At 45.4% G+C, this 15,385-nt stretch overlaps 1 protein-coding gene across 2 annotated transcripts in view; it reads right to left on the reverse strand.

The window, feature by feature from the left end:
* Positions 1–2,446: 2,446 nt before the first annotated feature.
* BACH2 (BTB domain and CNC homolog 2) overlaps positions 2,447–15,385 on the reverse strand; it is a 321,830-nt gene continuing 308,891 nt past the window's right edge. For both annotated transcript variants that reach the window (XM_072965629.1, XM_072965628.1), the window contains 2 exons: positions 11,056–11,262; positions 2,447–6,667 (listed from right to left, as the gene is read on the reverse strand). In XM_072965629.1, the coding sequence (XP_072821730.1) occupies positions 6,185–6,667; positions 11,056–11,262 (690 nt within the window). In that variant the 3' untranslated portion in view covers positions 2,447–6,184. The remainder of the gene's footprint in view (positions 6,668–11,055; positions 11,263–15,385) is intronic.

Below are 15,385 nucleotides of genomic sequence, written 5' to 3' on the forward strand. Positions count from 1 at the left end.
CTGTAGTTACTCCTTAACCACAATTCTAAACTCTGTGCCTTGCAATTCATTGTATCTTGGAATTGGTGTTTTCTTTTCCCCATTTATTTTCATTTAGCCTTTTGTTTTCAGTTAAACTTATTATTTTGAGAGAACTGTAATGTGCGTTTGTAAGAAACAATATCCTTCACCCAGCTTCCTCCAGTGGTGACCTCTTGCATACCTGTAGCAGGATATCAAACCAGGAAATTGGGTTTAATGACTTTTGTCTACTCTCATAGGCACTAGAGAGATTCAAAATTCAGAGTTGAGGAATCAAATTAGCATGATCACATCTTTTAGATTTCAGATCAGATTAATCACGTAGCAGATAAGGGTCCAAACAAGGGGAAAAGACAAGTTCTATAATCTCTAACACAGGGATCAGAGGCAGAGAAAATCAGTTTACAATGCGTAATGATATGTCTTTATTTCATCAACAGAAATGGTGTCTAGACAAAATTCAGTTAACACTAGCAATTCAATTGAGTGAAAAATTTTTTTTTGCACAATAGTGTATTTACAATGAGTAAATGAAGTTTCAATTCATTAGTTCATAGCAATGTTTTTTCCCCCCAAAAAGGTAAAAACTCTTAGTTACAGAGAATAAGCATCAACAGCCATTTCATTTTTACAAGAAAAACCACAAGAAAAACCACAATCACTTAGAAAATAAAAAGACAAGCCTAAGAACTAGTACAATAAAACAATGCATTGAATTAAGTTACATTAATCGCATAGAATCTGTGTAAAAAGTATGTAGAAAAACACCTGATGTAACCTGTTACAGTCGTTGACCAGTTATGAGAGGTACAGAGGGTTATACAGGTAGATATGTGTGAAAACTGTCCGTATTGTTCGACCTGGGGAGGAAGAGGAGAGGGGCTGCAGCCCCTTGCATACACTGAGAAGACCCTGTTTTGAATATGGCCTCTGGAGTTTGTAAGGCATATATTAGAGGTGCACTTGCATCAGACTGGTTCTGGAACAAATTCTCACGGGCCCTTCAGGCCTCACAAGCAAAGGTGGTGCTTGCCTCAAATGGCTCACCGTGTCTAACCGGCGCTCGAAGCTCCCGAACGCATGTGGGATCTTCCCGATCACTCACCAGCAGCGGCAGGTCTTTTGTGTCAGCGCGTGAACTGGCATCCCCGCGTTCACACACGCGACATACATTGTGAGGACTCACGTGGAGGTCACCTCTCTGTCTCCAGATAGGTTTTGGTAGAAGACTTAGCATCAGACTGTTGGAAAACCCCTCTTGGTCCGAGTCCCTTCACTCTTTCCCGATATACATGTCCCACGGGAGCATGAATGCTCTTGGTGCACTTCTGCGTCTAAGGAGGCCACTGTGTTATCTGAGGTCAATCCACTGGAATGGAAATGAAAGAGCTGTCTGTCCATTGCTTGAGAGTGAAATGCACACACCACGTCACAGCAGGAAATGAAAGCTACGGAAGTGGGCCTCTGCAACCAAGTGGGTTTTGTTCACAAAAATGGCAGCATCATTTTCATGTTACAATTCAAATGCACTGATACTCATTTGATATAAATATTCTCTCCCAGGGTGGAGTGTAGGAAAATACTATACACTTACTTTGCTTTGCAACAAATGCTTTTGCACCGTCAGTTGAATAATTTATCTGCAATCTGCCACAATAGGTTTTTTTCTATGTACAAAGACTATCTGGACACAATATTTGTGTACAAATCTATTCTATTCTACGGCATAAATCTTTGATGCCTGGGTCAGGAGATGGCTCGGGCAGTATTTTGAATATCCAGCTTGAACACAGAATGCCTCTACACACACAAACTGCCTGCATGAATACCAACCTCAAACAGGCATTTCACTGTGGACTGACTCACCAGAAGCTGATCCTCAATTTGTGGAAGACAGATCAACTCGTGATCCAGTGAACAGCTTTATTCTTAAAAAAAAAAAAACATTATTTTTCTCTGCCTATGTATAGTGATTTGAGGATAAAACTTGATTCTTGATAGGCAACTTCTCCAACACCTGCAAACATTAGTGCAGCAGTGTGAAGTCAGCTATGAAATGGCTCCTAGGGGAAATGGGGGTATCGTGTGTAGAACTAGGTAGCCAATAGGGATTCAAAAGCACTTTGTGGGCTTTTACTCATTTTGAAAGGATTAGAAGAAACTTAGCACATGGATCAACTTGTAGGGGCAGGACTTCGTGTTTTCTGAAAAGGCGTATCATTTTCACACCTTGTTGGTTTCTTCTTCTTCAAGAGCAATTATAAAGCATTAAAGGAGAAACTGTAGCCTTTAGACCTCTTGACAATAGCACTGGACTTCACAGTGTGCCCACCTGGCTTTTAGCGGTCCCTTCATGCAGGTCCTGTCTCTGGTCTCTGCCCTCCTTTTCAAGGAGAAGTGGCAGGCGGCATACTGATCAACAGCCTTTTTTTTTTTTTTTTTTTTTACTTCCTTGGGAAAGCAACACAAGGATTAAATCCAAAATCATAGTGCATCTTAAAAGCAGCATACCTTTAGAAAGACAGTTAATAAATTACTTGCACACTATACAAAATAACATTTCCCCTGCAGCATCACCTCTGATGCCTGAGTCATTGTTATGAGACCCAGAAGAGAAGGAGCAGGTGGCCTAGTCACTTTGCCAGCTTTTTTTCTTTTTCCTTTTTTTTTTTTTTGCTTGTTTTTGCAATGGTTTTGTTCCAGAATCAGTACGTAATGAAGTTCTTTTATTCAAGGCACCCCCAGATAACGCAGAGAAACAGACATATACAGCAAAGCACACACCTGCCCAAGCCTGACCCACCTGAATGAAGTGAGGTTGTCTGGAGACACAAGTATAAGAGAGGCAGATCCAAGGGGAGGACTACTTTCGGGTGGATGTTAACCAACCACAGGGCCGCCTCCACTGTCCCCATCCCAACAGCCCACGCCTGCTCCAGCCCTTTGGAGACCCAACCCACTTGTTGCAGGGAGCCACCTGAACATTCCATAGCTGGAGGGTTCTTTATTTTTGTAAGGATGGACACTTAAAGAGACAACTAAGTGTCACCATGCTGTGCAAACACTATTCCTTGCTGTTAACGTCCTTCTCCCTCTGTCTTCATCCAAAGACACGGGTTGCACTAAGGGATCCCGGGGAAAGGAGCTTTTAAAACTCCACTTGAGGCAACTCGGACTCTGGTCCTCAGCTAGTCCTCCCTTTGAATCAACTCAGAAACAGTTTTGCCAAGTACATGGTTCAGAGCAGTAAGAGACAAAGAGACGCCACATAAACGATTGCACAAAGCCACTTGCTGTTCATGGTGGGTAGTGAACAAAATCACAACAACTTGTTAAAATCTCTGAGAAATCGAAAGAGTTTCTCCAGCAGGGTTTTTAACCAGTTCCCATGGCAGGGGTGGCAGGGGTTTGGCTGGGAAAGAGGAAGACGTGCGAGGCAGGGGTTGGCAGAAGGAGGAAGTGGGCTGAGTTAGGATGGAGAGAAATAGAGCCCCCTCCCCACTGGGAGGCCTGCTGCTCAGGACAGCAGAAAGGGGGACAGGTCGGAATGTGGTCAAGACTACCAGTTGCACATGAGTTGGTACCTGGGTAAATCACGCCAAAAGCTGGTTTGGATCTGGTTGTGATATGAGCAGAAAACATTCTTTTTTTTTTTTAAATAAGAGGAGGTCACTTAAAAAAAGGCAAAAAGAGAGTTAAAACAACAACAACAACAACAACAACAACAAAATACTGTTGGCTGACTCCTCCACCAGAACACACGCCTGTGATGTATCACGTGATTCACATCAAGTTTAAATTCGAGCTTTCACCAGCTTTCCCCAAAGGCAAACCTCCCGGTGAAGCACAGAACTGTTCTACGAGGCCAAGAAATTCCAACAGCCACAAGAAGAATGGTAGCTCCGACACAAATCTCTACCAAAATCTGTCTCAGACAAGCACACACACGTACATACACACATGAGAAAAAACAAAAACCCAGAGGCAGGTTTTAAAAGTGGAACTATTTTTAAAGAAAAGCCTTTTTTTTTTATCCTACCGCATGAACCAACAAATTTCTGGCATTCATACATATTTAAACATTTAGCACTAATATTTGTACAGAAAAAAGTTAATAATACTAAACCATATGTTACTATGATTTCACTTTTCGCCTACATCATATACTAATTTCCCCTTTTACATGCAGCTTTAATATCGTCCAAACAATGGCACAAATAAAGAAACAAAATCAACCACCTAGTCCCCACTGCCCACCACCCTATCCCCACATCAAACTGTTTGAGACTCTTCCCACAGCCGGGCTGGAGGGCCCACTGGAGGGAGGGAGCTGACCCCTCCTCTGCACAGGCTGCGGGGACCCGGCACATCTTCCTGTAAACGTGGCCAGGGGCCAATATGCCCCCTGAGCCAAGGGAAGCTGCTCTCTGTGGGTTGCAAGCCAACCGGTTTTGCAGCAAGAGAAGGAGATTAACATCAAGTGAGGGGGGAGGATATGTGTGTGGTGGAGGTGGGAGGGGGCAGGGAGGAGTCCTGGCCTTATCACTGTCCAAAGCTTCAGAATGAAATCTGCCTTTGGACCAGAGACCAGTCAAAAAACCTCAGAATTCAACTCAAAGCATTTGGAGAAGGAAAGGAGAAAGAAATGCTTTTGCCTGGGTCAGGGACAGACCTGAGGTTAACATCTGTCCTGCTCTCTCTTACTCTGGGCAAGCTGCATGAACCCAGGACAGCCACTTAAAGGCAGGACCTCCAGGGCTGTGATTCACACCCCCTCAGGTGAGTCCTGGGAGGCAGGTCCTGGGCAGGGAAGCTGGGTGGCCAGGCAGCCAAGTCCTTCAAAGGAGAAGTTCCTACTGTCCTGTACCTTCAAGAGCAAGCAGAGGCCTGGTGAAGGGTTGAAATGAAAGGGACTTAACTCCCTAGGTGAGAAAACAGTTCTAACTTGATATCTAGGAGCCAATGCCTGCTGAATTCTGGTCTAAAATCATGGATTCCTGCTGTCTTGTACTTTTGAGGGAGACGTCCAAACTCTTTCCCCATGTAGGAATCTGAACATCCAGCATCATCTGTGAACCATCTATCTTCATTTAAACTTGGCTTAGGGAAAGGTGGGAAGGAGGTGAAATATAAAAATATTCAAGCAGATTGTTGTCTACATCCTAGGATGAATTCATTATTTGGCAAGATTGTTTTTTCCTACATCATTATCACCTGAGTGCTTTTTACTTAGCTAAACTGTTTTACTTCTTAACTAAAAGCAAAGAATATACAGTATACTTGAGTTATACTGAAGTGACAACTTCATTTAAGAAAATAGGTTTGACCCAAAACTCAGTGCAAGTGGCAAAGTTGACCTGGACTGTACAGTATCTGCAAGAAAAAAACCAAACCCGCGATACTCAGCTGACACCATCTGATGGTGCCCAAATCAAACCAACCAACCAACTAAACAAACAAACAAAAAAAGGTCTGAAATAAAACCTCAAAGAAAGCTTCCAACATTGAGTTCTGTCCATAAATAAGCACAAATTGAAATTGAACTGTGAAGCAAGTAAAACGACCACGTTAACAGTTACCAAACTAGTTCTAGCATCAGAGACAAAAGAAGAGGAATGTTGGAACCTGTTTATAAATGAGAAACAAAGTTTCCAGTTTTAGGATGAGAAAATTGAGGCATGCAGGACTTTTGCATATGGAGAGAGATATATATTTTATATATATATTATATATAATATATACAGTCTAGCTATAAAACTTTGATGTGTATAGAAGCTGTCTTCAATGAAAAAAATTGAACATTCAGAAGAAATTCCTGAGATAGGGTTTGTGACATGGGCCACTGAGAAAAAAAATCCGTGGTTGGGTCCTAGAGGTGTTATAGTCTATCCCTGTTAAGATTGAAATGAACCCACAGACAGACAGTATTCAGCACTGTCGTCTTTCCTCGCCTGAGCAAGGGGTAGCACCATTGTGAAGGTAACTATATATCGCTCCTGCTTGAAGGGAGGAGAGAATACTTAGAAACAGTATTGCTGCTAAGACTGCTGTAGTGTGCACCAAATTCCTTCTTGGTTCTTCCAGACAACAGATGAACAGCACCGCAGGCTGACGGAAGGACACCTGGGTGGGCGAGGTGTGAGAACTGGGAGGCAGGCCGTCACTAGGTGTAATCTTTCCTGGGCTGCTCATCCGTTGTACACTTATCAGTCATTTCCTGGCAGAAGTCCACGGTCACTGTTTGGCTCCTGGGTTCCAGAGGCGGTCCTCTCTCTGAGAAGGTTCCTGGGTCAGCGCCTTCCAGCCTCCTCGCAGAAGTACAGTTCTCTGAGGTGTTGCTGGGTGCCCAAGGGGGACCGGGGGGCGCTGCGCCCTGCTCCAAGCAGCAGGGGATGCTCTCCCCCACCGCACTCTGGGGGGCGGCAAGGTTCTGCTCAACGCCCAAGGGCGTGGGGTTAACGCTGGAGGCTGTGGGGAGACCCACGGGTCTGAGGACAGGGCAGTACCGATGCAGGGCCTGGATCTGCTCGGGGCTCTGGATGTCTCGGCAGACTTCCTGGGAAAGGCAGGAGAAGTTGTCCAACAGTTCCCCCATGCATGCTTTCAGCTGATTCCTCTCTGACAACAGCTTCTCTTTCTCACACACCTGGACAACGGAGAAAAAAGAGAAGGCCTGATCAAACCTGATTGAACCAAGACCCTGCTTTTGGGGGGTTTTCAACTTTGGTTTTTGCATCCTACATTATAGTGTAACTCATGAATGACTAGGTCAGGATCTAGAAACTTAAATATATATACAGGGAGCTTGGACACACATTTCTGCCAAGTCTCCTGTATGAGCAGCCCATCCAGATGTGCCACCAATCTTGACCCCTTCCCCATGGCAGCTCTTTATCCTTCTCTGAGGCCTGGCCATGTGACCAGCAAGAGCATCACCAATGAGAAGACTGCAACGACTCAAGGGTCCAGTTTCCTGGAATTTGGGGTTTGCAGAGAATCAGCAGGAACACTCTCAGTTCCAAACCTTGTAGCTGAAAACCTCCCCCACATGTATTAGGCTGCCATTTCTGAAGGTCAAAAATAACTGACCAACTCCAACTATATGGCATTCTGTAAAAAGGCAAACCTACAGACTTTTTTTTAGCTTTACATTTTTTACTATAGTAAAAAGATCAGTGGTTGGTAGGGGTGGAGGTGGCGGAGGGAGGGATGAACAGGTGAAGTATAGAAGGTTTTCAGGGCAATGAAACTACTCTATGACACTGTCACGGTGGGTACATGTCATTATATATTTGTCCAAATCCATGGAACATACAACACCAAGAGTGAGCCCTCAGATGAATTACAGACTTTGGGTGATTGTGACGTGTCAGTATAGATTCATCAATTGTGCAACAAATGCACCACTCTGGAGGAGGCTGTGAGTGTACAGGGGTCTGTGGGAACTCTTTATTTTCCATTCAGTTTTGTTGTGAATCTAAACTTCTCTGAAAAAGAGAGTCTTAAAAAATTATAAAAAATAAAAAATCAACCATTGGCAGTTTCACATGGTTGAGTCCAACATCAGCAGGCTCCCTGGCCTTTGTAGCGGATGACCTGAACTAAACGGATCCTCTTAGGGCAGTGGGGGACGGTACAGTGAGTCCCAAGGACACGGGAAGGGTAGACAGAGGTGGGGAGACTGAGCCCTGTGTACGAACTGAAGGTTTTGAGATGTTCTTAAACAAAACCCCACATAAATTCTTGTGTTACTAAAATTGATCGCCCAACGTGAGAGACGAATTTAGCCAAGGCAAGGGAGACTAAAGTAGGTTTTGTTGGGGGAGGGTATAGCTCAAACGGTAGAGCCCACGCTTAGCATGCATGAGGTCCTGGGTTGAATCCCTAGCATCTTCTCCAAAAATAAACAAACCTAATTATCTCACCCTGCCAAAATGGAAAAATAGTTAAATAATAAATGAAAACATTAAAATAAAAAATAAAGTAGGTTTTACGTAACTATCTTTGTGAGGAGAGAAGGTAAGGAGGTGTCCAGAAGCACATGCAGAGAAACTGATGGAGAAACGGGACATCTGAAGCGGTGTGAAGTCAGTACTCAGACTTTGCAAGGAGAGATGGGAGAAGAAATGAAGAGCGGGGAGGGAGAGAGAAGCAAACGTGGGACAAAGGTGGTCTCCTACACGGGAGCTGCACGTGCGGTAACACCAATGCAGTCTGGCTGGCACTGCGGGCATGTGTGTGGGAGACTGATTTGCACGGAGAAAGGGCACCTGCTAAAATATTTATAAATTTATCGAGAAAACATGTTTTAAAAATGAAAAATAAACAGATGTACCAGTGAAACTTGAGAGAAATACAGTGGGCAAGTTTGCAAGATTGGAGCAGGGACTGGGAGACAGGGTGGCAATGGGAGTGAGTGGGCGGGGCGCGGGACCCACGGGGCGGGACCAGCCTGGACCAGCCTGCCCTTGTCTGCCCGCGAATGGACAGGGCACCGCAGAGCAGGGTGGGTCTGGGATAAAACACATCGGGAGGGCTCCTGGGGAAAAGAAATCTTAAACTCGTGGCTATGGAACCTGGACTTCCTTCCCTGGACCTGGAAGTCTGCCAAATGAGAGGCAACACCAGCCCCAAAAGGGATCTCAGTCTCAATTCTGCCCCATCATCTTGGCCAAGCCACCGACTCCTCCATGCCTGCTGCTCTGCAAACTGTTCTGGGCCACTTTCTAGGGGGAAGAAAAGGAAATGCTGCATATGACAGCGTCTTGGCCCTCTGCAGGAAAGGCAGCGTATATCAAGGTCCTGGTTAAGAGCAAGATGCTCCAAGTCACAGATGTACATTGATGAACATGTGACACTCTCATTCAGCAGGGAACACAGTATAGTATTTAAGGCGTTTCCAAAAAAGTAGAGGGAGAACCAGGCGATGCCTTCTTGGCTTTTCAACTGAACAGTATTAGCAAAGTGCTTTTAGATAGCTGCCTGGTGTGTGGCTTAGACTTTACTATGTTCAGCATTACAAGCATTACAGAGAAGAACGCTAATTACAAAAAAATCAGGCATCTCTCAAATGTGGGCAATTAGAATTATTCTCGGATCTAAAAAAAGAGTGCAGGGCTGGAATTACATAGACATGTGCTTAAGGCCGTGATGACTTATACTCAGCTGGCTCAGCCTTGCCTGGGTCCCTAAGCCCAGGGGTCTTTCAGAAGACCCACGTTCACCAGCAGCAGTATCTTGTTTCCTAGTTGGCTTATATTAAAAATTGTTGGGGGACGGATATAGCTCAGTGGTAGAGCTGCATGCTTAGCACACATGAGGTCCTGGGTTCAAGTGCCAGTACCTCCATTAAATTTTTTTTTTTAATTGTGGTTGTTGTTAAAACAAAATTAAAGAAAAATTTTGAAAAAGAAGGAATTTGTAATTTCATGACCCAGTCACAATTTTCAATAAATTTTGGGGTAATAGATATGTCCTGAGAGGTTTCAGTGAAGCTGCACTGGAGAATCAGAGATCACTGAGATGGTCCTTGTCGTGAGGAAGCTATAGTCTAGGGCCAGGGGCTGAGGAGACAGACACACAAACAGATAATGCAAGACTAATGTAATAAGGACAAAGCCAGAGGTCAGATTGGAGCTCTGAGGACAGGTGCTCAGCTTCACCAGGGACTCAGGAAAAGGGCTTCCTGGAGGGGTGACCGTAACCTGACTCCTAAGGAACAAAGGATGCAGTCAGAGAAGAGAACAGCCAAGGACTGTCCAAGCTAGAGGAGAAACAGCAGAAGATAGAGCATGGGGGAAGTGCACCCAATTTGGTTTTATTAGGGGTCAAGTTCCAGGAAAGGAAAGGAAGGTGATGCTGGAGGGTAGATTGAATCATGGAGAGCACAGTGTGTACTTGCTAAGGAGCTTGGCCTTTATTTTGCAGGCGATGCCAGTCACTGAACATAGGCAAATTTTCCCTGTTTGATGGGTGCTGATTAAATTAAAAAAAAAAAAAGCCCCAAGGTCCAGGACTATCTCGATCACAGGTAGCATTTACTCAGGCTTCTCAAATGTCTTATCTTGCTCATACGTTCTCATCGGGACACTGGCTTACCATGAAGCAAAGGACTGCCATATATAGTTTGAGGACCCAAACTTAGATCATGACCACAGTATGTGGCCTCCCTCTTCTTCAGCCTGACACAGACACAGCACCTGGGATGAGTTTCAGTATTTGGCTGGTAGAAAGGTTGAGCTGAATGAGGTTATGTTCATTGATTGCCTTCAAGGGTATAGTCAGGGACCAGAAGCCAGCTGGATTTACTTCCTGTGGCTTTAGGTTATCAAAGAGAAGGAATTGCAGAGCTCTGAGTGAGGGGAAGTCTTGGAAGATGTGAGATTGTTCCCTGAGACAAAATACTCTCAGGCACAGGGAAGAGGTGACAGCCACTTTGAGAAAGAATTGCAAAATTCAGGACCTGGGGTGCACAGCGCTTCAGGAGATCACGTGGCTGAGTGACCCCTGGTGGTAGGCTGGGTCCTACCTCTAACCTACACTCCTCTGTGGGAGGCGGGAAAACGCAGTGCAGTTAACACAAGATTGTTATCAGACAACTAGGTTTGCATTTAAGCTCTGTCGCACAGCAGGGCGTTACCTAACCTCTCTGCTCTCTAGTTTCCTCCTCTGTAAATGGAGATAACATAGCACTTAAATCACAGGCTTGATCTGAGGATTACATGTGATCATCTACAGAAAGAGATCAGAATAATACCTGGCCCACATATGTGTGCAATAAATGTTAGCTCTTAGCACATGTTGAATGGAAAATAAAAAAGAACCACTTCTACATGAATGGCTGAAAGATATAAAATATTGATACCCAATCACACACCCGCACAGACATACACACTTTACAGATACAAAACTATTATTTTTGATGAGAAATTTGTTTAAAAATCAACGCAAACTTCCCTGAATGGTGTCCCGTCTCTCTGCTTCCCTGGCCTTCACTACCATAATTCTGCATCAGCGAAGGGTGGGCCGACTCACCAGTTTGCGGATTTCACATTCTAAGTTCTGAATACAGTCCAGCTTCCTCTTACGGCAGCGCTGGGCCGCGATGCGGTTCTTGCTGCGCCGGCGGACGTCATGAATGAACTCTAACTGCTCTGAGGTTAGCTTGTGCATCTTAATCATCATCTGGAAATCGTTCCTTGGAAGATCTGTGATTTGATCTACAGGAAAGGGAAGTTTGACCTGAAACCAAGAAGAACAGAACATGATGATGGCAGCTAGATTTTAGTTTTAATGCTGAAAGGAGGAACATCAAAAAGAAATGGTATGACCTCCTTTTTAAGATGACCAGGTACTGTGAAAACTACTGAAGCAAGCAGTGATTATTCTCTCTAGTTTTCAAACATAAGTAAGATGTAATATTCAGATAATCAAACAGAATGTGAACATATACACACATCATGACGTGGTTATGATTCCTGAGATCTCTGAAGCAAACAGCATGGGAAATATTGAAAAACGTGTACATTTTCATTGCTACAGGACTTTTGTAAGAGGGACTCTATAATTAGTTGAGACCTACTTCCATTGAGCTCAACTTAATAAAATGACAATTTATAGATGGACATCATCTGAGGAATCATCTAAAACACATGAATGAAAAGAGACCTTGCAGGAAAGATGAAACAGTGTGATTCGTAGTTACAACAGCATAGGGGGTATGTGGGAGATAACGTGGAGAGGCTACACCAGCGTGATCTAGGGGATAGAAGCGAGCTTTAGTCCTTCCTCCCAGACGAGGGACCACAGGCTGGTTGGTTACTTTACTTCTCTGGGCCTCAGTTTCTTCATCTATAAAATGAGACATGCTTTTCAGCTGCACAGTGCTATAAATGCATTAGGCACTTTGTATTTTTGGAAAATTCAGTGGCCAACCCATTTCACATTTTCTTTTACGGAATGACGTTGACCTTCCTCTGTCAAGAGGTGGAATGCTTGTTTCTGTCTCTGGACCAACACAACACAGCAGCAGTAATGACATGCAACTTCTGAGGCTATATTATAAAAGCCGTGCAGCTTTCTCTTAGGCCTCTAAGATTGTCCTCTCTGGAGGACACCAGCTGCCAGGCCTCAAGGACACTCAAGCAGCCCTGTGGAGAGGCCCACGTGTAGAAGAACTGAGGCCTCCAGCCAACAACCAACATATCCTGGCCGGTCACATGAATGAGCCACCCTGGAAGTGGATTCTCTGGGCCCAGGCACACCTTCAGAGGTTGCCCCAGCCAACATCTGACTTCAACCTCATGGGATATTCTGAGCCAGAAGTGTTCAGATGGGCCACTCCTGAATTCCTGACCCACAGAAATGGCAAGAAGTGTTAAATGATTATCACTGTTTGAAGCCACAGAGTTTTGGGATGATTTTTTACACAGCAACAGATAACTGATGCAGATACTATTATCAGCAAGAGTCCTCTTTCAGACTCTTGACAACTCAAGGCAGGTAAGCATTATCCAGAGAGGACACTAGTCTCTTAAGGGACAGATCTGATCTGTGTCCTCCTCCTATTGTGTTAAATGCTTGTTTACAACCCTGTGGCAGTCTGAAATATTTCCTAAGGAAGCCTAAGAGCTGCTCTCTTGGGCCTCCTTGGCACCCACGAGGTGGAGAACCCGGGCCTTCCCCTTCCAGCAGTCTGCCACTGCCCTATCACAGACTCCTGCTGATGAGGCAGAGACGTCAGGGGTCAGCTCTAGTCCGGCTCAGAAACTTCTAGAAGAGAAAGGTTGTGCATTGCTTGGCCAAGACATTTCTCAGTGTTTCCCAGCTCAGAAGGCTGAACTCATGCTCACACTGCTTTAGGCAGACCAGCAGATGGCACTATAAACTTAAACTTCCTTCAGCTCGGCGCTGTCCAGTGCAAACAACGTGAGCTGTGTGTGTGTGGGTGTGTTTCCATTTTCCAGTAGTCAAGTTAAAAGATGTGAAAAGAAACAGGTGAAATTGATTTTAATAATATGTTTAATTGAACCCACTGGAGCTAAAATATTTTCCCACATGTAATTAATATAAAAATTGGTGAGATATTTCATCTTTGGGGGGTACTACATTTTCAAAATCCAAGGCGTATTTTACACTTGGGGTGCATCATGATTCAGACTAGCCTCATTTCCAGGGCTCAGTAGCTATAGTACCACTCTCGAAGAATCAACCAGTGGACTCGAGTGAACTTGAGTAACCAGAAAAACAGACAGGTAGGTCTGTGTGTCACTGATCAAAATATTTTGGGGTGAAGAAACTAGGTCCTTGTTAACATTCCGAAACTGAGGTGTTAAGTTTGTGTTGGTCAGGGGAGTGTGAGTATTTTATCCTGAGCTCAGACTTTTGCTTTGGTTGCATGAGATGCAGGCAGACCTGAGTCTGGATCCTGGCGTTTGTGACGAGTTAATCCCCATGCACAAAGGCAATCAGACTCAATGATCACTGGCGTCTCTGTGGCTGGATGCAATGGCTTAGCTGGGCTACTTCGCAGCTCTGAGCCTGCTAGACATGGCATCTGCTGAAGGCTCCCAACGGGTGCTTCCATAGGGTGAACTCTGTCCCATGACACCTGTCAAATTCTGGCCCAAGAGAGCAACACTGCAACACCACACATGACACCGCACTCAGCTCAGCCCTGACTGCTAAAGACGGGCAGTCAGGACAAACAGCTCCTTGTTATGGGCCCGGGAAAAGGCTTTGTCCATGAGCTGTGTTTGCACAGGGCTTATAATGATATGAAAGAATGTTTGATTTCCCTTTTATACCCTTTGGATAACAAACAGACACTCAGATCCTGGACGGTGCCTAAACAACACAGAGGTCTGTCTGTTGTGAACACGGATGTTTCCACACCAGGCAGATGCCTTGTTTGCACAGCAGGGGTTACAGCACTTTGGGCCTCATGGCATCTCTCCCCTCTGCTGACAACAAAGCAATTCTGCTTCTGCTCTAAATTGTGTTTACCTCTTTTCAGAAAGAATATCCACCTATAGCTTAGGCCACAGGGAAAGTGAAAAAGCCTTCAACAGCTACTGTATTTAAAATCCTCTAGACAGCAAATATAAAACACTCCGGAAACAGGACAGAGGTTGACAGGAAAGAGGAAAAATCAACAATGCTAGTTTCAAAGTCCTTGAAGCAAAAGGCCATATAACATTTCAGCAGAGCTGATGCAACTCAAGCCGCTTTACAAAGAGGTCAAAGGAGAATTGTCAGCTCTAGACTTTCTTCCACACAAAAAAACCCCCGAGCCCTAGCTACTCTTGTGTCTTTTAAAAGGTGCTGCTACCCCTCTGGCAAGAGAGGGCTTCCCCAACTACCAAAGGGAAGCCAGCCCCTGACATGTTCTTGGAAAGGCATGGTGGTAAGCTCAGCAGTTCTTTGTCGATTTCAGGGTAGTAAGTTTCAAGCCGATGGGCATCCTCCCTGGAGATAAACAGCAGCCAGACCCACAATGGTGCTGGAAGAACATGCCATTCTCTGGCTGGCAGGCACCCACCCATTGCCCAAAGGTGCTCAAAAGCTAACATGATTTGGCCTTGGACATCGAGAAGGCTGATGCCCTCCTGTCTTTCTTCTGGCAAATTCTTACAACCCAAATGGGCCCAGTAGGGCTTCATAGCATATTTACTGTCCCTCCACGCACTGATTCCTTCGGGACTTTACTCCTCAGCGGTGGCTTGGTTTCTGTTCCCTGTAGTGACGTGACAAGCCGGAGGGTCCTGCAAACCACCACCACCACCACCTGTGAACTGCCGGCCTACAGCTCCCGTCTGCTGGCCACACGCGAGTGAGGCTAAGCGTAGAGGCATGTCAGGCTGGCCAGGCTGCGGAGAAGGAGAAGGGCTCATGGGGTCGGGGGCCCAATGTCTCTAGACACGGGGCTGCCACACAGGTACTGCTCCAGCTTGGGTTCTCCATGGAGACTCACTCAAGAATCAGGGGCAACCAGGGCTTGTCTCATCTGCTCTTGTCACTGTCACCCCTCACCAGTAGGGTGCACTCTCCTCCCTCCAGAGCACAACAGGAGGAACAGGGCAGAGGATGTTTCTCCCAGGTACCCACACTGGCCTGTTCAGTAGTGACCAGAGAAGGGCATTATACCTTCTGGGGTTTCTAGCTCTGGAGCCCCCAGTGAAATAAGTGGTCCCTGCAGTGCTGAGGAATCTCAGGCCCCAGGGGCTGATGAAAGGTGGGAGGACACTGTGACATCTAAACAATGAATGAAACCCCAACATTCCTCCTCGGGGGCCTGACCAGAGGATGCTGCTGGCTGGACCCCGGGTGCAGGTGCTGCCTTCTCACCAGACAGAAATCAGCTGCT

This window comes from Vicugna pacos, chromosome 8 (genome assembly GCF_048564905.1).
Source record: "Vicugna pacos chromosome 8, VicPac4, whole genome shotgun sequence".
NCBI classification, from domain to species: Eukaryota; Metazoa; Chordata; class Mammalia; order Artiodactyla; family Camelidae; genus Vicugna; species Vicugna pacos.